Genomic DNA, 27622 nt, shown 5'->3' on the forward strand with positions numbered 1-27622 from the left:
ACATAAATTATGAGATGGTCTTGGTAATCTATATGCATTTATGTTAATCACTTTGTCAAGAGTCAAGACTTCACAGTGTGTTTTAAAGAAAGATGGCTGCAATTTTTGGATTGAATGGTGGAAAATTCTTCCCCATTAACATTTAGGTGAAAAAAAGTCTTAAGCAAATGCATTAAATACTGTCAGCTCCAGGCCTATGAATGGTTGTGTTATCTAACACCTCGTGTCATAAATTGACAGATGACGACAAGAATCACAGAGAAGCGTTATTTGTTGTTTGTTTATTGTAGCATGCAATTTCATGTGCTGAAATCTTCCTTTTCATAGCTCCATCTCTCAGTGCAACACAGAAGCAGTATGCTGCTCGGCCAAGCTGTCTGTAAGTCAGTGTAATACAGATGAACAAGTCAGAAAATGCACAGGAGAATCAATCAGTCAGTCCAACAATACAAACAGTTTCATCAAGCATAGGTTAGACTCACTCCAGTCCTGCTTTACCTTACAGTAAGTAAAAGGGAAACCTTTCACATTGTGATATTTCCAAGGAAATAAATGGAATACGTAACAGTATTATTCATTATGGGGACGTTTTAGATATGCTGTCTCTCAAGGATTTTATTTTCCTCATTCTGAAACATTACACAACTGCCCCAATGATTTAAACATTTAAATATATCTAATTATCACAGGTTGTATAAATGAGCGTCTATTCTATTAAAGTCCATCTAATGATGGTGCCAGACTGTATACAATGACGGATGTGTACCATCTCTTAATAGTTCATTTACATTTCAATCGAACAATAGATTTGCAAATAAAATGTCTAATACAGACATGAATAGTCAGAAAACATCAGTTCATCATATGTTTCACAATCAACAAACAGGCTTTTTCCCATATAATATAGAATAATGAGACACTTTCTTGTCTAATAAAAAATTTCAGCAAATTGTCAAATTCAAAACAAGGAAGCAGACTTAGAATATACCAAGAAGGAAAATACCGCAACAACAACCAAATGTGGTAATAACAATAATAGTCATAATAATAATATAATCTCTATTAAACAAGAATTCATTTTCATGAGCAAACAAGTAAAATGCTGCAAGCAAACTTCAGCACTTGACGTGGCCACACAGTGGGCATGTGCAGAACTCTTATAGCGCTGGGTGTGTTGTATCACAACTACAGAATCATCAATACTCCTTCCGCCATCACAAGAGGGACCATATCGCATGCATGACGCAGGATGCAGGGAGGGTGGGGTGGTTGGCTGAAGGAAAGCTGGGGGTGGGGTGGGGTGTCTCTCACTGACAGAGTGCACCCACTGGCAGTGATGAGGTGGGAATTAGTGCAGTGCAATTAGCCACTACACCAGTGCTCTATAGACAGGGGAGTATCACTTTGACATTAGTTCAATACTCACAATACTGTTTTTACACACAGTAGTGCCCAGCCCTTTCCCATGAGAACAGGAATAGCAAAGCCAATATTGATACTTAGAGGCAAAAGAAAACACTGGCAAAGTAAACACTGACAACAATATAATCAGCATAACCCATTTATGCTTTGGGTGAAAGGGCCAGTTATCAGCAAGTGAAATTCAGGTAAATACTTACACAGAATACCTAAGAGATGAATATAGAAAAAGCCAAAGTAGCTAAGCAACTTAAGTCTTTCCCTGAGCGATTCAAGACAGACAAGGATCTAGCCTCCTCTAATGGAACAAAGCAGGACTGCAAGAGAAGTGTCTCACTCCTCATACTGGACTGAGCCCTCCCTCCTCATAGTTTACAGTGGAGGAATATGAAAAAGCTATAGGAAAATTGCAGGGGTTGATTGTGCTGTACTGTACACAACATGGCACTTAATGTTACATGACTTCAAAGGCGAAGTTGTAAACAGATGCAGAGCGACAGTAGGTAGCTGAGCTAATTTCATGACTTGGAGCAGCTAAATCCCCACGCCAGCTCTTGCCTTTTCATCTCAGAAATTAACCCTGCACAACACTGGAGAGTTTTGAGAAGAGCATTATCACATTGAGTCATTGTTCAGGGCATTTCCTCGCTTGGTCTACCCGCTTCACCAGGGTAGAAAGGGAGAACAACCCCATAAAGGTTACCAGTCCACTATTTCACTGTTCATCCATGTTTAGAAAGTTTAAACTTGAAACTAAAATAGCAATCCTCACACGTACAGCCATTCTGCTATCCTCTAAAATGGGATTTAATGTATTATCTGAGAGGAAAGACATTACTGCAGAACAGGTACAGTTACTAAGGTGAGAGGAAATTTAAGAGGAAGCTTGAAAGATTCAAATATTCTCATTCTACACAAATCTCATAAGATTCAGAATAGGTGTAAACAAACTCAGAGTCTTCATGACTTTAAATCATGTACATCTAAATTGGGTTAATGTTTTCATGTTATTTATTACCGTCATTACGACTAAGCCACACATGACTAGTTGCCTCATGTCTATAAAAGTGAGTGAGGTGAGGCTGGGCTGTATGGAAATCACCCATTTTGCCCAAAATTACAGTGAACTAGATAGCGTGCTGATGGCCAGCAAGCAAAGAGGAACATTAGACAAGACGAGCGGTTTTGTCTCCATGATGTAAAACATAGCAAACAGAACAAGAGTAACGAAGATCCTGATACAAAATACCCAGACGAACAACTTCACAGAAGTTAGCAATGCATAAAATAAAACAAACCAAAACTTTTTAAAAAGTCAAACAAAGAAATAGCATGAAGAAACACAAGAAGTGGTGTCCCTCACTGTTGTAGGCTTCAGCTTGAAACATTGCGCGTGACCTCTGGATGCTGTTTAGACTGTACGTTAAGGTGACTGGACTGGAAAGCACAGAAAATGCCAGGGGCTTACAAAAATGTCATTTCCAGTGTTCGGTTTCTGAGATCAGGGATTAACACCTCTGAAACAGAACAGGAGTCTGTCAGGGGGCATGGACAAAAGTCATGGTAGAGCCCAACATTAGGTCTACATAACACCAAGGAAAGAAAGGCCACTGTATTGCATGTTTGTGTCTACTGTGTGTGAATGACAGCTTGTGCATACTGTGTGTGTGTGTGTGTGTGTGTGTGTGTGTGTGTGTGTGTGTGTGAGATAGAGAGAGAGAGCAGTGCGACTTGTCAGCAGGATTAAATGCCAAAACGACTTCAGGCACACAAAGATGAAATAACAGTTTTTAAGATTGATTGTGAGCTCATGTGGCTTGTATAGAAATCTGCTAAATTAGCTCCATGTGCAGCGGAGCGTAAAAAAAATTCTGTTCCAAAAAGAATTGCTCTGTGTTCTTTAGTTTCGCGGTATGAGTCTCCTAAAATAAGCGCTTAAAGGTAATGCAGGATAGTATGGATTAAAAAGAAGTGTACACTCATCTTTGCTTTGTTGTCATCCCTCTCGACCTCCACTGATGGTTTGACCTCCAGCGATCATTTACAAATTTTAATGTTTATGACTGGCTCATTGTGTTTTGTGATCTCATGACAGTCGAGAGAATTCAAGGGTCAACATTTCAGGTCATATGACTAATAAAAGACAGAGGCTTGTTTGAGTTCCAGCATAGTGAAGAGCTCTGTTTTCTGCAGTGTTGTATTTTCTCAGAGGGTCGGAGTGCCCTAAGTGTTTTCCTTCTCAGTATTAGAACGTCCACCTCGTGCTTTTTCAGGGGATACTTGTGAAAATGTGTTATGCAGCGATACAACAAAGGATGTAAATCAGTGGCATTGAGCTGAATGAGGGCACTGCCACGTCAAGATGCTGATAGGAACAAATGCGTTAACATGTAAAGAGATGAGAAAGACAAGAAAACTGTCATGTATTTATAAGGTGGCCAAAAGTATTAAATAATTTAGCTGTTTTGTTTAATGTACCTTTTGGATCGCTACGCCACTCTACACCAGCCTGCCTTTAAGGAAACAAGCACAAGCTAGAGAGCATACAGTATCTCAGTATCTCAGTTCCCGCTGTCAATCAAAGCTACATCTAAAAATTAAGAATAAGCAAAGGAAATGATTAGGATAGAATCAAAAAATTCCTAAAGCACTGTCCTGTATGGTCATCTACTCGATAGGCCAAACGACATGAAGACAGGCCGATCAAACCTGTCTGTCTTTGTCAGCCATGCTGAATGACAACAAACTAGATGATGTGTAAACCTCAGGAGTACAATTGTCATGTGAAAGTGTGTGGTGAAGATGCTGTTAGGTCAGTTAAGGTCTTTCTGATAACTGTGACTGGGGTTGAAACTGCAAACACGGTTCAAGCATCTGCAGAATGGGCAAACTGGCCATGTGCCTAACGAGGCATAAACAGTGATAACACTAAATTCTACATGGGTGAAAATCACCACTTACAAGGCAGGACTATGTGTTTTCTCTTGCCCCTTGCGATGTGGCGCAGCACAGACTGTTGACCCATATCTGTCAAGCTTTATTTAGGCATATGATTGACATATATGAAGGCTGGAATTAAATGTATTCCCCTTAACCAGGATCTAGCCGCGGGCAAGCGACTCAGCTCTAGCTAGGTGCAGATCAGTGTCCGACTTTGTGTCCCCTTAGCTTCCATTGAGCAGCATCTCTGTCACGGGCGTGTCAGGACAAGCTCGGGCGGAGCTGCCCCCCAGCCGAGGAGGTCCAGTCCGCAGCACCAGCTTGCCAACGCCCAGACCTCCTGAGACCAACCCTCCAGGTGACAGAGACTTCCTGGAAAACAGCAAGAGAGGAAGGAAGCGAGAGAGGAATGAAAGAGTGACCGATGCCTGCTCATCAAGTCGAAGGCGCCTGGCTACCATGGTAATTCACCTGAAGGCCATCTTTTTCAGCAGGTGAGCATCCAACTTCTCTGTTGAAGGACCCTCTGTTTGGGGGTGGTCCTCCACAGGAGAAGAGAGATGGGGAGAAGAGCAGGGAGGTGGGAGGAGGTGGGAAGCATCCTGAGACTGCGGGGTGGCCAGGTCTAAAGACTCCTGGAATATAGAGGTCTTTCACTCAAAATGTTTCCACTGAACAAACTGAACTCAATAATAAGCATTACAGACACTGTCCATGTGTTTTGCTGTGTATGATCCATCAGGCTGGTCTGATTCCCATAATCACACCAACCTGAGACTTGATCTCCTGGTGGTCTGAATCCTCCATGTCAAGAGCGCACAGTTCGAGCTCAATGTCTCGATCCGGGTCCGGCTCGCTCTCGGCCCAGCTCCGGCCCCGGCTGTAAGAGGTCTGATGGGCCTGCAGATCAGATGTGATTTTCTCTCCACTGCTTAGTGAAGTTCGTCGGCAGTGAAGCTCTGATGCACACAGCTGCTCACTAAAACACGCACAGAAACAGACAACTATTGGACCCATTTTAAATATATTGTTATTAATATGTCTGACATCAGCAGAGTACGGAAGCCGGGTACAGCTGTGCTGGCAATTACTTTTTAATGCTGTTATCTCAAGATCACAAGTTCATTATTTCATTATCTTGAGATAACAAAGCTTGTTTTCTTGTAATTATTATATCCCGCTACCTCAAGAAAACAAAAGGATGATTTTCAAGGATAATGAGATGATTTTTCACAAGAAAACAACTTTAGAGGATTCACAAGAGAGGATGATGACATACTCACACTGTTCTGTGGTTGAGTTTGTGAACTTTTCATGAACTTGAAGAATGTTTGCCCTCGTGATTTCATATGGGGGTATTTACACGATGGTTAACTATTATAAGGGACACACAGTGGTCAACCTCAAGCAGATGTGTTGCTGGCATAGAGGAACTGGAATACTTTCCTGTTCCTCTATGCTTGTAACTACCCACACTGGTGGGTGTTTGAATGGTATATCAAAGCATGTATATAAATAAGTAAGATTGAAGTGCAGTCTGATGCATCAATCAATAGTGTGTGTTCCTTGACCTTTCTTTGGATATAACAAAACACTTAGCTTGTGATTTGGAGATAACGGTATTAAAACATAACTGCAAGTTCTGTTTTCTGCTTCCATACAACATGATGAAACTTTCCACTGTGTGTTAGCAGCCTGGTCAAAAAAAAAAACACATGTCAGTAAATTGGAATATATCCTAGAGACATCAGTGCAAAGGGCTTTCCTGACTCCTTTGCTTGGCTGCCCAATGGGTTTATATCAACCAGCTTGTGGCTCTATTTTTAGTCTGACCACAGTGGAACCACTGCAGTACAATGAGAGAGGAGAGAGGAATGAGAGAGGAAGGGTGAGAGCAAACCTGTTAAAAACAATCAGGAGTTAACTTTCATGTGTGTGGATGTGTTGTACCTCTCTAGGAAACTGGAGTGGCTGGAAGAGTCTGATCCTCTTGAGCTCCACCTGTAGTCGCCATGCTCCAGGTGAGGGTTGTAATCTTTGAAAGAAAAACAAAGGAAAATGAAGATTAAAAAAAGTAAGAAAACAAGGACCGTAAGCTGCATCTCAGTAACAGGAGGGAAAAATGTAACTTTACTTGAAAGACTTAAAAATAAACAAGAAAAAAATGAATTAATAAGCCAAACAAATCCAAAGGAAATCACCAGTGACTTATGAATTATAAAGGACAATGACTATGTGCCATAGGCCAACACTTAGACTATACAAAATGGTTTGATTACGACTTCTCCTCTGGCCTTCATCAAGGAACAACAAGCATTTTTTTTACAAATTCCTTTATGTCTTCATTTCCCCTTCCCCTGCCTCCTCTCTCTGCACCAGCTTTGCTCCATGCTGCACTTCCTGTCAACTCCCTTTAGTCCCACACCTCTCATACCGCTCTTCTATCTCTCCTTACCTTTAAAATTGATGGGTGTGGTGCTGGCACTGCCCTGGCAGGCCGTGGCTTGGACAGGGTCGGTGGTGTGGTAGCCCGTGCGAGATGCCCTGGATATGGCGCCCCACTTGGAGATAATGGGCCCCTCGCTAAAGGGAATAATGGGGTCCTCGTCTTTCAAACGGCGGTAGTGATCCAGTGAGTGCAGCCACTGCTTCCCGACACCGCCACTGCTAACGCCACCACCTCCACCTCCGTTTCTGTCCAGCTCCTGCGAGAGACAAACACGCTGTTAGAAAAAGAGCCCACATATGCATCCTTAGATGTGTCAGAGTATCTGCGCCTGCTTGCGGCTGTGGGAAGAGTCTCACCGAGTGCTCTGAGCAGGAGTGAGTCGAGGTGTGTGTGAGTGTTTCGGGCTCAAAGGGGCTGAGGCAAGGGCCTATGGTACCGCAGGACCACGGAGAGTAGTGCGCTAAACTTTCCTCGCCTCTGAACCTGCACCCCACACACTGGCCTCCACCACTCTCCACATGCTGAAAGAGAGAGAGAGATTTATAAGAGATTGTGAGACACACTTTTTAGCTCGTTCACGTTGTCAAAGAGAGAGAAAGTACAGTGGCAGTGTTTTGCACAATACATAGGGTGTAACCTGTCCCTTAGATAGCGCATTGAAAGGATGGACAATGTCATACGTGAAATGAGTAACATAGATAAGGTGTAAGTTTTAGGAGGGCTCATACACCTAATTTGAATGTATGCTTCCACTGCCTGTGCTGACTTGCTGCCACTTTGCTGGCCTCCCTGTGGCAGTCACCGGATATCATTAAATAGAAATAGCCAGTCTTTTCGCAGATGGTCTTGTTTGCTTATGCTTGTTATGCAGAGGCATCAAAATTAAATTGAGATCAATAAACATACACTTAAAAAGTCCTTGTGGTTTATTTAATAAGTGCTCAATTTTAAAGCAGATGTCTTTGCAAAAGCACATCAGACGTGCCGCTAAACAAAGCTTTACTCAGCTGAAAGCCTGAGTCACTGCTTGTTAAAGTCTCTTCTCTCGCTTTCTCTCCCTCCCTCTCTCTCCCTCACACACACACACACACACGCCACAATTGTGCATTGCTATGATATCTTCCTCCACAGTTGCTAAGCAACTATCTCCCACTTAAATACATTGGACAGAGCTGAAGCGCAAGCTTTTGGGATGGGAATTCAATCCTACACATTTAAAAAAATACACAAGCAATCTATTACTTTCAGTTTTAAGGTGGCTGCAGTGACGCTATTAATAAAACTGGTCATGGTGACATTTTGATTTCAACTGTCATGCCATAAACAATGCTCTGTATGTGTACATGCTGACTCTTGTATTTGCTTTGTACCTCAGTTCCAAAATCGATGGTGAAGATGGGGGAGGACTGGGAGGGCCTGTTGGCGTTGTGATGGTGGTGGTGATGAGCCCACTGTTCCTGCTTCCTTCTGAACAGATCCTCATAGCCCAGAGGAACACGGCCATAATCCTGATTAGGGAGCATTGGACAGGACAGGAACAATGTAGAAAAGAGAACAGATACTTATGCTGACATTGTAAAGCATTTATATATTTTAATTAACCATTTAGTAATGATGCCATTAGGTTGGCAACACATCAGGCTGGAACCATGAATGACAAGTGATAACCACAGTTCAGACATATCAGTCAATAACACTACAGTACTTTGAAGTTTTCAGTGTCAGATTTGTAATCAGTCTTCCTCCGTCTTTTCCCAAGTTTAGGTGCTTTGATTGCATTTCATGTTTGGTCTGGGTCTACACACTGGGGGCAAGCAGAGAAGCCCTTTCTGAAGATGTGGGAGTGGAAAAAATAAAAACAGCTGTACAGTACAATGCAATGTAATACAACTAATCTACAATAAATAATAGTCAAGCTTGTAATGTTTTGTTTTTATTTAGATTCAAGCTGTTTGTTCAAAAAATATTTTTGAGAGTGTAGCTATTAGTGGTTTTGTATGACCTTGCTTCATAATATAATGTCTTTCCCACCATATACTGTACATAAAAGTGGTGGACACAAAGGGATATTAAATATTTTCATTGCAGGACTAATGCACAGCATTGCAATGTGATATTTATAGGTGTTGCTATATTGCTAAATGTTTGTTTTCTCCTGCACAACTGAGATATCATTTTATTGGGTCTTGCTCACAGTAGTGTATAACAAAAAGGTGCAAGTCTTGCTGCAAAATTATTCTGTGTTGAGACATACAACTACAAAAATAATGAAATAAATAATAAAAGATATTTTGAGCTCATTGGTTTTACTGTTTCAACATGCCTTGAATGTTGTTTTTCACAAGTGTTTTAAAAAGACACACAAAAACATACTTAGATGGTATGTTATTTTTGGATATTTGTAATTTTTAGCTCTGAGTTACATAATACACAAATAAAAAATGTGCAGACAAACCTCTGTTACAGGTAATACAGCCACATACAGCATTCTTGGTAAAATATACGGTAGTACTGCAGTAGTCATATCGGTAATGCTATATAATGAAGTGAGAAGGAGAGAGTGAGTGGGGGAAGCAGAGACATATTTGGGTGAGAAGTGGGAGGACTACAGAGGAGGTTGAAGCTACATACTGCAGCTCTGTGGCTGGCAGGGAAGGTAGAGGTGAGATGATATGTGGGTGTAAAAAGAGAAACCGAAGGAACGGAAATGTTACTGAAAAGAATGCAGAAATAAATCTTAGCAACATCAATTAAAAGTGCTTTCACTGGATATACTGGATGCTACACAAGTCAAGTTCCATGACCTTGAGGGAAAGCAAACAATTTTAATACAACTCCTCAGCAGAGAGCATTATTTTTTAATTATTGCAAGGCTCAAAGTGGATTATCTCTCTTATAGTACGCCCACATATCAATAATTAAAATGCATTCTTTAAATATTACGCTTTTTAAATGGATACTGTGCTTTCCCTGCTAATGTCAACATTGAAATAAACGTCACTCAAACAAGTGGTTGCAGCCAGCGAGTACACTTTTTGAATAGATATGTGTAGTTATCCAAAGATAAATCCCTCCAGCCAGTCAGAAGTGAGTGTCCTGCATGGCCTTGTTATGAGATGTGCGTTGTTTCACCTACCCTGTGTAGCCCTGCACGGTGTTCAGCTCCAGAGCAGTAGTTGCTGTCTAGAGAGTTAAATCTCTCCCTGAGTGGAGGCTGGTAGACAGAGGAATGAAGCACCTCTGGAGGCAGCGAGTTACTCCTGGCATCCTCTCTGTGGTATAGCTGTAATGATAACGATCATCATCATCATAATCATCACTGTCCAGATTAAAGGATTTAAAAAATAAATCAGTAATCCATCTAATATAATCTGGATCCAGGCTGGATGGATGGAATGGATGGCCTTGCAGGTAATTATTAAAATGTTAAAATATATTCAAAATGAAAAGGGCAACCAGTGCAGTGATGCTGAAATATGACAGGACCTCCTACATTTATTAATATATATGACAGATTGATGAAATTAACATGGTAACATGATAATTAACAGAAGGCTTACCTGAGGCCTCCATACTCTCCTGCTGTCATAGAGGGGAGCATAAACACCATGAGCAGGGGCCAGAGGCCCATATTGAGGCTGCCCCGGGTGGGGGTGGAAGGCAGGAGGTCCCATCCTATCTCTAGGCGGGTGTGCCGGGTACCCCGATGAAGAGGAGGAAGGTGGGTGCGGTGTTTGAGGGTCACTGGGGTAGGAAGATGGTGGAGGACCAATCGAGGGTGGCATAGAGGATTCTGGGACGTTTGAGGATCGAAGGAACCGAGCCATGCAGGGTTTGTGAGGAGGATGAAGAGTAGATGGGTAGTAGGAACCTGCTGGAGAGGAGGTGGAAAGAAAATGGAGAGAGGAGCAGAGAAGATTTGCTTTTCCCATGACAACAATAAAGGTTTGTTTTTTTTAATTCAGGCTTCTGTTTGCGACTGGACTCACAGGTTGGTTGATAATGGGCCGTGTCATATGCAGAGTGGGGTTCCTGATAGTACAGCTCTGATGCCTGAGAAGGATGTGGTGCACGCAGTACGAACTGACCATGTTTGGGCATAGGAGCCCCACCATCACTCCGTCCAGCTGTTGTCAAGGGAGATGACGCTGAGGAGTGGCTGACTGGAGTCCTGGGGGGAGAGATGGGCTTCCTAATGGACAGAATGACAACATCGAGACAAAAAATGAATACATGAATGCCCCTCAGGCTGAGTTGGACATACCTAACCTGACACCTTCCTAACACCACATAAATGTCCATGAAGGACTATTTCTCTGCCAAAATCATATGCAAATATCCAGTGTGTGCAAATCCACACACCAGGTGACATGTAAATGTGGATTTGAGTGGAATCATTCAAATGTAAATGAATGACCACAGTTTTTATCACATCTAACTGAAAAAAACCCACACAGTTTGGAACCATGCATGCATATCTTGTTTTTTTTATATTGCTTAAGTACCTCTTGAAATTATATATTTAGACAAATCTGACTCAGTGTATAAGCAATGAATAATCTTACTGTTCAGTTGACCCCGACGTGCTTCTCTTGGTGCCAGATAGCCCGTTGGACCCGTTAGCCCCATTGGATCCATTTGGCAGCGCTCTCTTCATCTCCTCCATCATGTCGGCCCCTCTGGAGATCAGTTGGGGGTGAGTCAGGCCTGGCACTCCCTCTGTCAGGGTGGATGTGTTCTCCCCTGCGCCTTTGAGCCCCTGCCCCACCCCTGTAGACACATCTGTGTGAATGCTGCCTTCCATGGTGAAGGTTTTACCCATAACTCCCGGCGCTAAAGGGAACGCACGGCCCACATTGTTGTTCTTCTTGTTCCTCAGTCTGAATCTGTACAGGGAGAAAGGAACACCAGGAAAAATCAGCACTACAGAGAAGGATTATGTTTAAATCTAATTAAAAGCTGTGTGGACACCGATGAGAGTGGAGAGAGAAGGTATTTTTCACAGGGCAGAGTAAGTGCATCTGAGGCTACAAACCCTTCATGTAATGTAGATATTTGTTTCATTTCATCAACTTATGATTCTTCCTCATGCACGGATACTTCAGTTAATAGAGTGTCATTTTGCAGTTATATAACATAGAACAACTCCCACAGTGGGACAAGCAGACTTCTGTCTAACATAAGTATTTTTTAATCTAATTATAAAGGCAAAATTGGATAATTGGATGATCTCAAACAGAGTGAACGGGGAGTCTTTCTGCATGTATGTGTGCTCACTCACTTCTCCAGCTCATCCTGCGTGTGTGCAAATGTACAGTTAGTTCCTCTGGGACAGCCTCCCTGCTGACGAAGGTCTCTGCACATGCTGGTCTTGTACTTGCTGTTTGCCTGAGGCTGCAAAATGCACAGATACAATGCACATTAAACTGTAAAATAAGATGCATATACAGTAAGTCTTTCATAAAACTTACAATAAACGTCTCACTCATCTGTTCTTCCGAACCAGAAAAGCGTTTTTCACTTGCACACCAGTCTGATGTGACTTAATCACATTGTTCATTTTGTTATATTGTTGAAACACTAAAATAAAACATAGTGTATGACTGTTAGTTTTGATAGCTATCATAAAATATAGCTGCACTTAATGATGAGGTATAAGTGTAAAGTCCACGTCAAGATGTTAGTTAATGTTTGCTCTAAACTGTGACTACTTATATTCATGGTGATTTCATTTTTTATTTGCAGACTGTTACAACTCTTTACAGTCAAGAAGAGTCTTAAAATTTGATGACTATGGATGGCAGAAGTCAAAGCCCACAATCAGGTATGGACAGGCTACAAAGGATAGATGATAAACACCATAAAAATAAAAACAATCACCTTTGTACATTCTCTATGGAAGACAAATGTAGTGTTTGTGATAAGGCTGCCATTTCAAACAGTTGTATCCAAAGCAAACACAAAAGCATATTTCCTGGTTTAAGGGTAGTGATTAGGATCAGCAAAGGTGCTGGCAGTCGTCTTGTGGTCGCTCTGCAGGTTCATACGACAACAAGAAAATATTTTTTCAAAAAAAGATTTTTAATTAATTCCTGGAAAGAACTGAAGGCTTTTCTTCTTGCCAAGAATGATGACGGACTGATTTGGGATCTGTTTTTTTTTTAACTTATTTTTAGTGGTTGTTTTAAACTTCACTTCCTGTACATTGTTTGGAAACAGCCGATGCTGACACACAGGATGCCTGCAGCTTCTAGGGGTGCACGATAGTTATTGGGCCGATAACAGGAAATTATGACATCATTCCAATAAGTCCGATATCATGACGAACAGCCCCGATAACATATGTGTTTTTGTCAGCACGGCAATGCCTCGCTCCCACTATGAGGCCCGAATGGCCTGCAGTGAATGCTGCGTTCATGTGACGTTGGCATAATCAGAAAAACTCCTTGTCACTGGGAAAAATCAAGAATACCTCCTCATGCCAGAAAACAACTCGATAACTCAGTCATAATTTTGCTAGTTGCTGACTTGAATTAACATTTGCAGCATTTTTTCACATGTTACACATGAGGAATACAAACATGAACTTAAAAAGGCCGGCCGAAAGAACGACTACCAAACGAGGGAACGGGGGAATGTACGTTACACCTTGAATGCAGCATTTGGCACAGCATGCTAATGAAAACAGAGTTCAGACTTCTTCAAAGTTTCCGAAGACGACTGTTCGCTGTTTATTCGTAACAAGCGAGTTCCACGAGGAGGGAGAAATTGCACGAGCTTTAATACTTCAAACCTGGTCAGCCACCTGACACATAACCACCGCTTTGATGGAGTTTGGAAAGCGTATGAGGATGGCCGGCCTGCTAAAGACGCTAACGTTAGCAAGGCAGCCGCAAAGAAGCCACCGGGACTGACACATGTCGGCGAGGCTTTCGAAAAATCCAAGAAATTTGCCAAAGATGACCCACGGGCTAAGGTTATTGAAGATTTTAACATGGACATGATGGCGCTTGCCTTACTATGGACTGCCTTTTTTTCAGTTTGTTTATAGAGAAGTCTAAGTAAGGGCTAATGTATCTTTCTTCAGAATGACATAGAAGCCCGACGCGAAGTGGTGGGGTTTATTTCTCCATAGGAACCTGCTCACTATACCTTATCCCGCTTAGAACACGGCTTACTACTAACGCATTCAATAATGTGACATAAGATAGTGATTAAAACACATTTTATTGATTTAAAATGAGCCTACTCTCGTCTGTCGCATCTCTCACTGTGCAGCGGCTCTGAAAGTAAACACGTATGTTGCGTAGCAACCGCCTCTCACTGTGTGCCGCTGTTTTCGGTTTTGTTTGAGGTATTGATGTCATGATGTTAGGTATATGTGTGTGTTATCGGTTATCGGTATCGGCCTTTAGGAGCTGAAAGTTATCGGTTATCGGTATCGGTTTTAAAAAACAGTTATCGTGCATCCCTAGCAGCTTCTATTCACTTCACTGTGCTGCATGAACTACTAGAGACCAACTTCCAGCTGCACTATCTGATAATTGCTAACAGGTATTTTAATGTTGTTGTGTCAGTTAAAACATTACCGCGCTGCTGTTAGTGGTCAGAGATCATGTCATGTCCTTAAAACTATCTTAGAAGCCTCAGCCAGGAGGAACAAAGTGTGCTGCTGGACCCTGAACATCTTATCTTCCATGTTGATGATCAAGTTAATTATTATTATTATTACTGTTATTCTAGGGTGGCTGGATGGAGCAGTAGTACATCTTCTCCTCCCAGGATTGTCCTTATTCTGCACTTTTCCACTGAGCAACTACTATGATCTCTCACACTTCCTGCAGCCCATCTCATTTCTTATATTGCTCTGTTGTCCATTTCAAATACTACAACTGCTACATTCTCCTCCTACCACATCGGTGTACCTGTGGAGTGTCGTGGCTCTTCTTGCTGAAGTTCTGTATGAATTCCACGAGTCCGTGAACCACCAACTTCACAGCCAGCATTACACTTTCCAGCTCCTCCCATGACGGTGCTGGGGCATCTGCAGACAGATCAACAACACAGCCTGTTCAGCAGCAATTCTTGTCACTGCGCATAAATCCCAGAAAGGCTCAGGAAGCAGCAAGCCTAGAAAGAATTTGTCAGAAATCACTGAGAATTGACATCCTGATGCCAGCAAAACTCTTTAGCTGACTTACTCTTGGGGTTACACACATGCTCTTTTGTCATTATCTCCATGATACAGTATGCTAACTAGATAGGATAATAAACGAAGAGAATGTCTTGAATAAAGGATAAAACAAAGAGGCAGTAATGATTGAAAGCAGCGTATGGCATAATGTCTATCATGTTCACCATCTTACGTGGTTGAGTGTGTTAGCATGCTAACGTTTGCTACCATAGCACGGCACTGAAGAGAACACATATAAAATTTTAATAGAGAATCTGTATGAAAAGGGACCAGATTTCATGATAATTCATCCAACACTTTAAGTTTAGCGGAGAACCACAATACAGTACAGAGTAAATATGAGTATCAAACACCCTGCTTGTCTTTGTGCTTTGATTAATAAATGTTTCACAGGCAAGATGAATCTGTAGTTTTAGTCTTCACTTTTTGTGCTCGTTAATTGCATTTTGGTATGCGAGTGCCACAGCTTGTGTATTTCCATTGCTTTTCAATCTCATTAAACTTTGAGGAACTGGACGAGCCATTTATTCTTAAAAGTGTTAGTCAGTCTCATTAGCATTCATTCAGATGAACGCTGTTAAACAAACTGGAGTACCTGGGTTGTGGTCTATGTTGGCTAGTAGCTCTAGGTGTGGTCTGAGGCTTGTGAGGTTGGCAGGGTCTCCTGTCCTCTGCAAAACGATTGTCAGCTCCTGAACGCTCTTTGCAAATGACTCTGGAGATTGCAACTGGAGCAGAAGATAGAAGAGCAGAGTGAGTCTTCAAAAATAATAGATAAATAATAGATAAATGCATTTGTCCTGTGTTTCTGTTCTCTAGAGGCTTGCTATGTCCTACTGACCCACTCACCATGTGAAAGTGTGTTTATCATGAATGAATAATGAATCTTGAGCATATAAATCATACTGGTACCTTGTCAATAATAGACTGCATATGTGACTTGTGGACCAGGTCCCCATACAGAAGAGAAGACCACTGCTCAGGTGAAATTCGCAGGCCTGCTTCCATGGCGATGTGGACAATCTGAGCATCGTGTTCTCTCCTCAGAGCCTCGTATGTCCGAAACTCCTCTTTCAGCTGCATCAATGAGGAGTCCTCGTCACGCTTGGTCACCTGATAGAGAGGGCAGACAGCGGAGGGAGACAGAGCAGGTAAGAAAGATGGCGAGATGAGAGATGGCAGAGAAGAAAGACGAGGAGAAGGAGGGTACGGATAGATAATTATCTCTCGTGAGACTTTTGTCTGAACAAATGTATCAAACAAACTAAAGAATAATCACTCAATCTTTCACTCAAGCCTAAAATGAATTGTATACACCGTACATGACACATAAAATGTAGTAAATGAATGGCAATTCAACATTTTGGCATCTTGGCTGGTATTAAAAGTTGTTTTGTTTTTTCTCTTATAATTCTATACAATAAATTCATCTCAGTTTTTCTGAGCAGCTAGTGAGAAAATTTAATTTTGCCATGAGATAGCAGTTTTTTGCAATTTTCCAATTTACTATAACCAATTTTACTGACCAGTAAGTTTGTCCTTATGTGGTGTCCTCAGACTAATAAACTCAAATTCAGATCAGACAAGGGGATTCTCCCCTTCTCAGAATCTGCCCTATGAGTAATCATCACAAGACACCGACACACAGTTGTCACTTATAAATCCACCGAGCTCAACGGTCAAAATTACAATCGAACAGAATCAGATCTCATGATTAGCCGATCTCTCACTGCTGTCCATCCTCTTTTCTCTCTGTTCCTGCACTTTCATCTATCTTTCTCTCCATCTCTGCGCTGTCTGTCTCTGTCCTGCAAGGCGGGGCAACAAGGGCAAATATAGACTGCTGTTACACCACCAGCAGATAGCTGGCATTTCTGCCCTACCAGCGATGTCTGTCATCAGATAACAGGCACAAAAATACACACGCACACACACACAGAAAATATATCCACAGAAGCCCATATCCTCATTACAGACATGACTTTCATACTATAGATGATATTAGTAGTACGGGAAACCCATTTAGGGACTGACTAAACTTTAATGTCAGACTGGGTCAAGAAAGTAGGAGAACAATCCACAGTTGACAAGGGGTTTTCCGAAGCTCCCTTGACTAATTTTAAGAAAATCGTTGTTTTTGTTTATCTTAATTTAAGCAAGCTTCCTGGGTGGAAAATATTGCGCTTAAACTGACAAGAATGACAGTTTTGGAAAATACCTCCATTACTGATGACATAAAACGGGTATTCATTTGAAGCTTCATCTTTGCAGTAAAGGGCTATGTGGTGGATCTATTTAAATACCCTTCATCTAATCAGGTCATTAATTATGGCTTGGGTTCTGTAACATAGACAGCTCCTTTTCTTTTTTTAATGAAGTCGTGAATGTGCACATATTTATGGGTTTGTTGTGTATCTATGCGTGTGCGCTCATTCATGCAGCCCGTACCTTGAAGCAAGAGGCCCTGTAGAGAAGCTGCACCACGTGGCCTATGCTGGTTTTGGAGGCCTGGGGAAACCTGGCTTCGAGCTTCTGGACAACAAACAAAACCAACACCTTCCTGGACAACGCTGAGCCATCCTCCAGAGCCAGTAAAACCAGCTTCAGTGCATCTTCTTGCATAGCTGATTGTGAAAGTGAGAGGAGGGTGTAGAGATACAGCAAAGGACATATAGTAAAGAATCAGAGAGAACTAGTCAGCAAGCAGACGCAGGTGAGCATGGATATGCATAAAACATATACTTTGATTTCCTATTATGAACAAACAAAAACTAAGCAACAAGGAAATCTATTTCTAATACAAGTTCTTAGAACCAGGTGTCCTCAGACATTTTAATGAACTCATTCTGTGATCATGATGAGAAACAGTTTCCCAGTCAGAATCTGCCCTATGAGTAATCATCACAGGACACCGGGTACCAGCACCAGCAGTCAGTTTGATGAGGCAATCTTAACAGGCAATTTAGACGATTCAAAAGGCAACTGCTGGCCAGTCCAGTTCACTAAAAGGCTACCAATTCCTTTGAATTCACACCTCCAGCTGCTAAAGTGACAGTCAAGCAATTTCAGGAGCACAAACAGGCTTACAGAAATAGTATCGTACATGCCTTGTCTCGCAGATTTACTGTACGTGTATGTGCTTGAAGCATGAAGCTCATATCACTGATACGTGTGCGCTGTGTGTCATGCACACCCACCAGGTCCCAGGAACTGGCAGCCCCGCGCCCTCACCGCTGCCCAGAGGTTGGCAGAGAGCTGCTGGGGATTCTGGTGCTGCAGGATGAGCTCGGTTACGGTCCGTTCCCCCAGCGAGCGGCCTGCCCGCACTGCCCGCACACGGCCCTCCTCCTCCACCAGCTGGCAGTTCACCAAGGTCACCAGCTTCCTCTGCATTGGCCGGCTGAGCAAGCTTGGACTCAGAGTCGCCACACCTGCAGAAGGTGACAGCTCTATGATAAAACACTGTACCTGTGGAAGGTCATCACGATGATATTTACTTTAGCCATTAGTCATTTTTCATTTTATTGACTTAGCCTCAATTTAAAGCAAGAACCTTAATCCTCTAACCCCAAAAGAATGGGGGAATGGCATGCGTATGTCTGTGACAAGTAGCTACGTATGTAGGTGGATTTAAAAGCTCCTTCTTTGAAGGCTGAGCAGTCATCATGTTTCTAATGTCCCACCAATGCTTCATACTTCTTAGGGAACCAGGCATGACGCAGAGTGAATTCTCCAAATGGTCTAATAAACCAAATAATGATGAATGCTTCCACAGCAGCGTCACCCAGAATTGGCAACAAACAACCAGAAACTACTGGTCAGCTTCAGGAGGGTTCATCGTTTTTGTCTGATTACGCAAAGAATTTTTCTTCAGTATCATAAAAGCCCAGCAGCTTTCAGGCGTCATTAGAAGTGTGAGAAACATGAATGCCAAGTTGCACAAGCAGCTCAAACGCAGCCCCCGCACATTTAGTCGAAGAGCTACATTCTCTTTCACAAATGTCCACAGATGAAACTGAAACTCTAAAATGTACCATCAAAAGCACACGCATAACTGCAAACGCACACACAAACCTTTTGCTCCGCTGATGGGTTTTAGGTAGAGAGCCAGCTCCTCCACGCACACTCTGCAGACCTCGTAGTTCTCAACCTCTGCTGCACTGCTCAGGCTCACCGGCTGCACATCTGGGACCTAGGCAACACACATCATGAGCACACACACAACGTACAAGACATGACACACAGAACGAGGAGCGACATACACACGCCACCTTTCTTCCTGACTCACCTGAGCTCCAACCAGCTGCAGCAGGGCACAGTTGACCGGCAGCAGGTCGATGTCAGTGCTGATGGGTGTCTGATCAAAGGGGCAAGCCTTGCGGTGCAGTTTGTGTAGGCAGGTCTTACACACCGTGTGGGAGCAGCCCAGGCTGATGGGCTGGTGGCCGCTGCTGTCAAACTCATTGTAGCAGATGGGACAGGACAGGAACTCTGTCCACTGGGCCGCCTGCACTGGCATCCTGCCACCACACCACTGAGGGAGGCGTCGCCGAGCTCAAGGGGAATGCATGTCAACGAGCCCCAACAACAGCTCCTGCTCGCCAGTGCTGACAGTGACTGTGAGGAACAGGACAAAAAATGTAGTCATTTTTTCAGTGCACAGAAACTTGACTAAACACAATACTGTAAAAATGCACTGACACTACAGCTGCAGCTAAGGATTTTCATTACTGATGTGTCTATAAACAAGAGATAATAAAAATGCTTCATCAGGTGTGAAGGCTGATGAGTCAGTTAACTAATTATCAATTAAAGTGCTTCAGTACTAAGAAGCACAGTAAAGTACTTCAGATTATCCAACAAATGCAATAGTTCCGCATATTAAGAACAGAGTCTGTGCATGCACTTACAGTAACATAACTTCAAATATAGCTACCGCATGAAATAAAATCATCACACTCTGGGACTTGCACTCAAAACCTCAAAATAAAGGAAGGAAAATGTAAAACAGAGAATGCAAAAACTGCCACATTCCCAATTTAGTGCATCTTAACAGCTTTGTTATGCAGGCCATTACAATTCATTATGTGCCATAACAGATTTGTTACCTGCCACCAGAGCTTTAAAAATCAGCAATATATTTCATTCATTTCATTACAAACATGAATGGGATATTCTTTAAACAAGAACCAGTGACAAATATATTTTGTAAAATACAGTTTGGACTCAACTGAAATTAGTGTTGCTATGCTGTACCCCAATAGCAGTATGAGTACAAAAGGTAAAAGATTAAGAACACTGGTTGCAGAAAAATAAAAAACAAAGGTCCAAGATTGAGTATTGAGTATTTCAGAGACAGATCAGTCACCCATGAATCATCATGGCTTCCACTTTGCTCTTTAAGACAAACCCCCTCTTGTCTAATGACGGTTGAATCATAATTATACGGAATGAGCAAATCAGTATGCAGACAAGTGATAAACACAGACGGTATCCACACGTTGAGGAAAATAAAGCAGAATAATACCAGCGTCCTGTTTCAGAGAACGTTTGCAGACCAAAGTGTTCATGTAAATGTGAACTAAATGTTCCCAAACATCTCTTACAACTGACTCTGACCTGGGCACAACACCACAAGGCGAGACAAAGAAGTCGAAATAAAGATACAGCACTTCAACAACAATTATTTAGAGTGAAGCATCAAACGATAAAAGTCCATACTGATGGAAGAAAAAAATAAATGACAAAAAAATGTTCTCTGTTTTATTATTATTTGATTTAAAATGCTTTATTTATTTGGAATACTCAATATAGTCTAGACATCTGCAAGAGGACACAATATTTGACAGTAGTTTATGAAGAGGGAGTGAAGCTGACCAAAACCTCCATAGTACAGCACATAAGCTGCATAATGCACATTTTGAGCATCAGCATCGTTATGTTTTAGTATCATGCCTTAAAGTCTTTGAAATTTACTGCTATACACTTACAGCAAGTTTCTTATGATTGAGGGACAGACTGCAGAGGCCGTTGACTGGCAAAGTGAGGCGTAGGTAAAAGTAAAGACTGGTATATAGATGAAGCCAGAGGCCTACAGATAGGTACAAAGGAAATGTAAACATCATAAAATCTAAAACAGCTCTGCTTTCCAAACAACAGCTATAGTCTGTTTAGATCTGCAGCTTTAAAATTACTTTGCTATTGTAGAGGTCCACTAACATATCGCAAAAGTTCTGTATTAATCCTTTACTTTGATGGTGCACTTCATGAACAGTCACGGTCAAATTTTCCGCTTTCTACATTTTACGAGAACGTTTAATTCTGGGAAATGTTCCTCATCTTAGTTTACAGTACAGTGCAATAGAACATTTTTGATACTCATTCTACAACTTATATTCCATTTGATGCATCATCCCATTAACGAAAAGCAAAAACCTTAAATAAAATACACGCAAGCATAAAAAAGCACCATCCTTCTGACTCCAGTATGCAAACTATTTTGGACACTGCGTGCAGACAGCCAGCACCTGTTGCATTTAGTGTCTGTTACATCAGTTCAAACTGCTCACCAAAATAACAGCTGCTACCCTCACAGAGCAGGTGCTACAAAAACCGAAAAAAATCTATTCAAATGGGCTTTGACATAGAGTAAAATAATTAACACAGAGAGAGAAAGTAAAAATAGAGAACAAATGAAATTAGAGGGGAAAGCGGCTGTTAACTGACTATACGCGTTTTGAGGATATGCTGCAAAAGGTGTGTGTGATTCTGGGAGCCTGCGTGCAGATTATATGTGCACAACCTTAGCCAACGTACAAATAAATGTGTATTTACTCGCCTATTAACAATACAGTGTCTGTGTCCCACACTACATGTCAGGAAAAATAACGACCCAAAAGTAAAGACTTAACGAAAAGTTTACAAGGAATTGCTAGAGCTTAAAAAAAACTTTGTTATGAAAAATAAAGCTAATTTCCTCACATTACGAACATGCTAGTACGGAGCGCATGTTCATATCGAAACATGCTAGCAGAGAAAGTCCATTACAAAAGGAAGAGGAACCGAGTGCAGTACGCACGCGCTGTACGTCACACCATAATCACATAAACAACAAATATACCCAGAGCTTCACCAGAAAATGCATTTTAACGCGTTTCGTATCAAAAATGTGGCGACGCGCCGGTTACAATGCCAGTTATACGCACCTGCCAAGCTGGCCGCAGCGCGCGCGGCCCGCGTTGCCTCCTTGGCCGCGTGGACAGCTCCACTCTGTCCTCGCGCGTCATGATTCCTTCCGCGAGCAGCCGAAATATAACACCCATTACGACTACAGTAGCCCACAAGCTGCCGAACCGCCGTGAGAGGAAGAGCGAGGCAACGCTCATGTGATGAAACGGGTTCAGGGGGAATCGTGGAGACGACGACGGCGGGGAGTTTTATCCTGGCGCCTGAGCCTGGGTAGCACTCCTTTGGTGCGTGTCCGCGATGTTGAGAGTGGTGCAAACTCTGGGGGCAACTGTTCACCGTGATTCACTGGCTGTAGTCACGTTGACAGCCACCTGTTCCCGCTCTGAGCAACTGCTACATCCTGTTTTTACAGAGAGTCCCTGGCAGAACACAAGAAGCCTGGCTTTAGCTCGTGCTCCTGTCTGTCTCTCTGTGCAGAAATAACTCCTGCAGGCATAAACTGGATGCAAGTCTTTGCACCGTCACACTGTCAGATTAATAATATGCATAACCTCACAACACAGGGAGTCCTAAATATCATGATGTACACTTGACTTCCATTACTTGCCTGATTTGTCATATGTCACACACAAAAAGCCCCCACAGTCATGAATTAGTCCAGTCTTGTGACAGGGAGAAGTGGGCGTGTTGTATTATTACAAGAGACCTCAACTTCCTCATCAGGCTCCTCTCCCTCACCGACTGTTTTAAAATAAGGAAATCAATCTACGAGCTCTGTTTCTGTTCTTTCAGAGTCATTTGTGCCTGCGATTCACAGAGAGAGCTTTGCAGTGCAGGAGAGGTTGGAGGATGTGCCATCTTAAACACACCCGAGCACTAAGACAGCACGTTAAGTTTCCACTTTTAAGGGCAAAATATTCCTAAAATTGCTGAAAGAAGGCTTTTTGAGACCCGTAAGCAGTGACTTGCTGTTGCGGCCTGTTCAGCCACCCACTCTCCTGTGCGGAGGATGAGAAGTACATTGCGTCTTTACGGCCAACAGTTGGCAAGCTATCATCTGGCTCAGGACAGTTAGTCCTCACTTGCCCCCCCTCCCCTCTGTGTGGGGGAGGGCATCTGGAGTTTCCTTTCGCATGTCTCAGAGAGAGATTGTTTTGAGAAGGCGTTTTTCAGAACATTAAGGTAACACCCTAACAATAGGACGACTTGCCCCATCCTCACTTTGCAAGGGGCTTCATTAGATTTGGATTTTGGTTTAGGCTCATGATGAGACTCTCGATTGGGTTGAGGTTATGTTGACTTAAGGCGAAAGGTTGATGGTCTCACATTGCTCACCATGTTTGAGCTTTGCCAGCGAAAAGGTCAGGTAGACTCACACTGGTACAGCTGGGGAAAATAACAGTTTAGCTTTTTAGAAAGCCATGTTTTACATCAAGCATAGGATTTCACCTCAGCTAAGATTACTAGAGCGGCTGCAAAATATCAGGCCAAGGGGACAAACTGTGGAAGAAAATCTTGCACATGGCGCTTTTGCACAATCCAAGTGTTTGCCACAGTTTTCAGCCATTAGCATGTAGCCTGTTAGCTTGTTTCCCATAGAAACAAGGACTGAAAGGAAGAGTAGGAGGAAGCAGAATAGAGCAGCCAGCCAATAGGAGGCTCATCCACGTGGTATTCGTCATGTTTGGCTATGGTTGGAGTAGGAGCTAATAAAGGTAGATGGATGTGCTTGTTATGGGGTGTGTATATGTTGCTTTTTCTGTGAACCCTTGCAGGCATGAGTTTCTGACTGTGCCGTGCCATGACATTTAACTGTCACTCTGCAACTCCAGCTTGAGTATTTCTGTAGGCCCAGTGGAGTGAGTTGGCACAGTTACGTCTATTGTATCCCTGGAACTGTAGAGAGATACATCGGGGACAGCAGAGCCACATTAATCTGTGTATAAAGAAGGCGACAAATGGGTTTGTGTTATATGGAAAGCAGAGCATTTGGATTTTAAGCCAATTTTAAGACAAACAGTCCTGAGTTCATACAAAATTAGGAATTTACAAGGCTGTTCTGATGTGTTTGACAAACTGCCATCACAGATTAGCTCTGACAGCTTTAAGTTTGGGGCCTGCAACGTCCCTGAGACAATTCGGACATGAGGATCCGTGTTCATGTCATCCCCTCTCTCTCCCTCTGTGTTTCCTGACAATCTCGACCATCAACGATCAAATAAAGGCAAGAAAACAGCAAAAAAAAAATCTAAAAGTTAGACATTTTTCCAGTGTATGGAACAATCAGAGGCAGCAATAGAGGACGAGCTGTCTCAGGTTGGTTCAGTGAGCCCTGAGTCATGCTTATATCACCCCAAAACCCTTCTGCTACACATGCACACAGACACATGCACACAACAATGAATAATAAGTGGATGTATGGATACGCACATGCACTCACACACCTCCATGGAGCATGTGCTGGACCTGAAGCAGAGGAATCTGGGGTAATATGAGGCCCCCAGGCTCCTTCTCACTGTCACCGTGACCCCAGAATTAGAACATTCCATACAGTGTGTGTGTGTGTGTGCAAGCATGTGAGAGTGTGTGCAAGAATATGCACATAATTGTCTGTGATGTCACTAAATTAGTAAACCCAGACCGGTGTTTCCACCAAAAATATTTATGAACTCAAGATAACTCAGAAAAAGTCCTCAACAGCTGAGTTACGATCACTCCTGAAGTAAATCAGCACGGAACAATAAACACATTAATGATTCCACCCTCATTCTGTGATTTACGACACTCCTGTAATCACTTCTGCAATTTACTCATTTTGAGAAACATGTGCAACGAGTGCTCACACACTGTTTTAATGAGCCTGTGTTGGCATTAAAGAAGTAAAGTAAGTATTTCTCATGACTCACTTTTTTTTCGCTTTCATAAATGTTCTGATGACCTTCTGAATTCCTCCCCAAATATGTCTTGCATGCCCCACGCAGCCCCCTGAAGTACAACCAGAATTTTAACATAATCTCACTTTTGGAGCCATCAACACAGCCTTCTGGGAACAACGTGGTGGGTACAGCACAACAAGACTGAAACTTCACACCCACCATATAGCTGAAATAAAAAACTGAAACACTGCATCATCAGTTTAAAGTCAAACAAACTAAGAAGAGCGTAAATTGAGCCCGGGGGAAACACTTAAATACAAACAAGTGGAACAAATTAAGCCAGATTGTGTTTAAATGAACAAACTTCTCTACTTTAGCAGCTCAGGAAGCAGCACCTGTCGGCTGTAAAGTGAAAGCAATGCTTGTAACCACAGCAAGCAGGTAGATGATGAAGAGAAGGTTAAACTTTAACACTGAGAACAGATGATGCTTAATCTTGTGAAGACTCAACCGGCACACAAACTCGTTTACAGCAAAATAGAAGCAGCATACCTGCAGTCCATATTACATAAAATCCCATCATATAGTGGCATTATCATACACCCATCACTTTGAATTTTTTGCATGGAAATGCTCCTCTAAAAAGAAGCAAGATCAGCTGGTTTTCCTGTACTATTTGAAAATGATCCGTTCCATTATTTATTACAGGGCTACTACAGTTGTTTCAGCATGTCTGCTCTGTTGTTTTTGAGTGTACAGTGGGGATATGTGGGTCTGAGTGATTATTTATTCATTAAGCCTGTCATCACAGTGTGTGGGGGTAGTTTCTGGAGGGGAGGCAGGGTTTCCATACAGCACCAGAGCTGCTGCTTTATACAGCAAATACAGTATAGGCCCACATTTATTGCCCCTGTGAGATGCCTCTGCAGTGTCAGGAGCAAGCAAGAGTTATGCAATCTTAGTCAACCATCAGGTTGTTGCAGCCGTGGATAATACTGTCAGAATTTCAGCTTGCTTCCAGTTGCAAATCAGCAGGTTACAGTAGCCTCCAACCTGACAGGCTGCTGCACACTTAAACTTTATGATGACAGTGCTGCATCTCCAGCAAATAATATGCAACACCTGAAATGCTCTGCTGTGGCTCAGGAGTCACTCTGCAAGCAAAAGTGATGTCCCACTATAAATTTCACATTTGTGCACAATTCCTGTCATTATGCATGGGGAGGTCACATCACTCTCCACCATTGCAGCAGCAGGTCTACAGTTTCACGTTGCTTTACAGCAATGACTGCTTCAACTCTTTCTAGAAAACCCTGGTTTGCATTCGTAGCTGGCTATGAGCCGTGGGCCCATATTTTCAATACAAGCAGCCTTCTTATAGTCTTCCATCAGCACCAGTTGCGAAGATTGATGATGAGCTTGCAGCCGAATAGTTCCAGGAAGAATGACAGAATTTCTAAAATCTGTAGCTGCTGAGCCATCCATCATTTTCAGCTGATGAAAACAATAACAACAGCCCCAATGTGGGAGCAAAATGTCAGAGGCAGTGCACACATTAAACAACATCTCGATCTGAGGAGCAGGAGAAAGTAGCGCGCACCTCTGAATAAGTCACTTACCTCACGCGCTACACCAGAGCCCCGGAATAAACATATTCATCCACAGAAGCGCATCAAAATAATAATGAAAAAAAAAATCTTCATCAGTTGCAAAACAACCGCAGCAGCCAGGACAGGGGGGTCATTCGTGGTGCGAGAGCGATGTGAAACTGCATTTCAGAGCATTTTTACAGACGGGTCCCCTGGTCCAGCTTTGATCCTCTGCCCCCTTTCCGACACTGTATGACGGACACGTTCGCTCAGGTACAGTGAGCCACACACTCCGACTCTGACAAACCCGGTCTGAGAGGAGATGGTGGTATCGCTCCGCGGATGATGGTGCCTGAGCTGCGCCTCGCTCTCAGCGCCAGCACCGGGCTGCGGCGCCGGCAGAGAGCTGCTGCACGCCGCTACGCATCGTGCTCCGCCCGAGACGCGGTTCTGGTGGCCCACCGACTCCTCAACAGAAACGCTTGTGCGCAAATAGTCGGAGGAGCGCGGGGCACTATTTTAATGTTGTGAGCAAGGATAAAAAGATGTAAAGGGGCAAGCCGGAACAAGCCGCTTTTCGAGGCGTGGGCTGCCTGGTTTTAAAGGAACAGACCGAGCGGCAGCGCAGCAGAGGATGAGCTTCGGCAAGTGGGTCTGTCAAGAGGAAGTTCACACACATGCACACACACACACACACACACCGGCCCCGCTCGCGTTTCTGCAGCCCCGCGTTTAGAGAAGTGAGCCGAGTAGCGGAAGAAAAAACAAATGCCCATGCACACTTTGACGTGCATTATTTAGTGTTTACACGAGTTGCAACGATTACTTGTCAACTATTAAAGTCATCAGCAACTATTTTTATAATCTATAAAGAAATCTAGAATTAACAGAGAAAAAAAGTCCAAATTCTCTGATTCCAACTTCTTACATGTGAAAGTTTTCTGGTTTCTTTACTCCTCTGTGACAG

The 27622-nt window shown here is 42.8% G+C and overlaps 1 protein-coding gene across 4 annotated transcripts; it reads right to left on the reverse strand.

Moving 5' to 3' along the window:
• Nucleotides 1–277: 277 nt before the first annotated feature.
• Nucleotides 278–27236, reverse strand: rc3h2 (ring finger and CCCH-type domains 2). 4 transcript variants are annotated; one of them, XM_041959881.1, is made up of 20 exons: nucleotides 26686–27236; nucleotides 19291–19619; nucleotides 19077–19194; nucleotides 18200–18433; nucleotides 17451–17626; nucleotides 15915–16115; nucleotides 15598–15730; nucleotides 14734–14852; nucleotides 12090–12202; nucleotides 11374–11694; nucleotides 10798–11000; nucleotides 10369–10679; nucleotides 9945–10091; nucleotides 8179–8316; nucleotides 7165–7329; nucleotides 6815–7064; nucleotides 6310–6394; nucleotides 5131–5338; nucleotides 4831–4994; nucleotides 278–4731 (listed from the first exon to the last, which is right to left on the reverse strand). In XM_041959881.1, the coding sequence occupies exons 2-20, from the start codon at nucleotides 19519–19521 to the stop codon at nucleotides 4584–4586; spliced, it is 3465 nt and encodes a 1154-aa protein (XP_041815815.1). In that variant the 5' UTR covers nucleotides 19522–19619; nucleotides 26686–27236; the 3' UTR covers nucleotides 278–4583. The 4 variants fall into 4 exon arrangements, with proteins under 4 accessions (XP_041815815.1, XP_041815813.1, XP_041815814.1 ...); XM_041959879.1 differs by having other exon boundaries at nucleotides 10369–10682; XM_041959880.1 differs by lacking the exon at nucleotides 26686–27236 and adding an exon at nucleotides 22208–22587 and having other exon boundaries at nucleotides 10369–10682.
• Between the last annotated feature and the right edge of the window lie 386 nt (nucleotides 27237–27622).

The sequence above is a fragment of the Chelmon rostratus genome, chromosome 19 (genome assembly GCF_017976325.1).
Source record: "Chelmon rostratus isolate fCheRos1 chromosome 19, fCheRos1.pri, whole genome shotgun sequence".
Taxonomy (NCBI): Eukaryota; Metazoa; Chordata; class Actinopteri; order Chaetodontiformes; family Chaetodontidae; genus Chelmon; species Chelmon rostratus.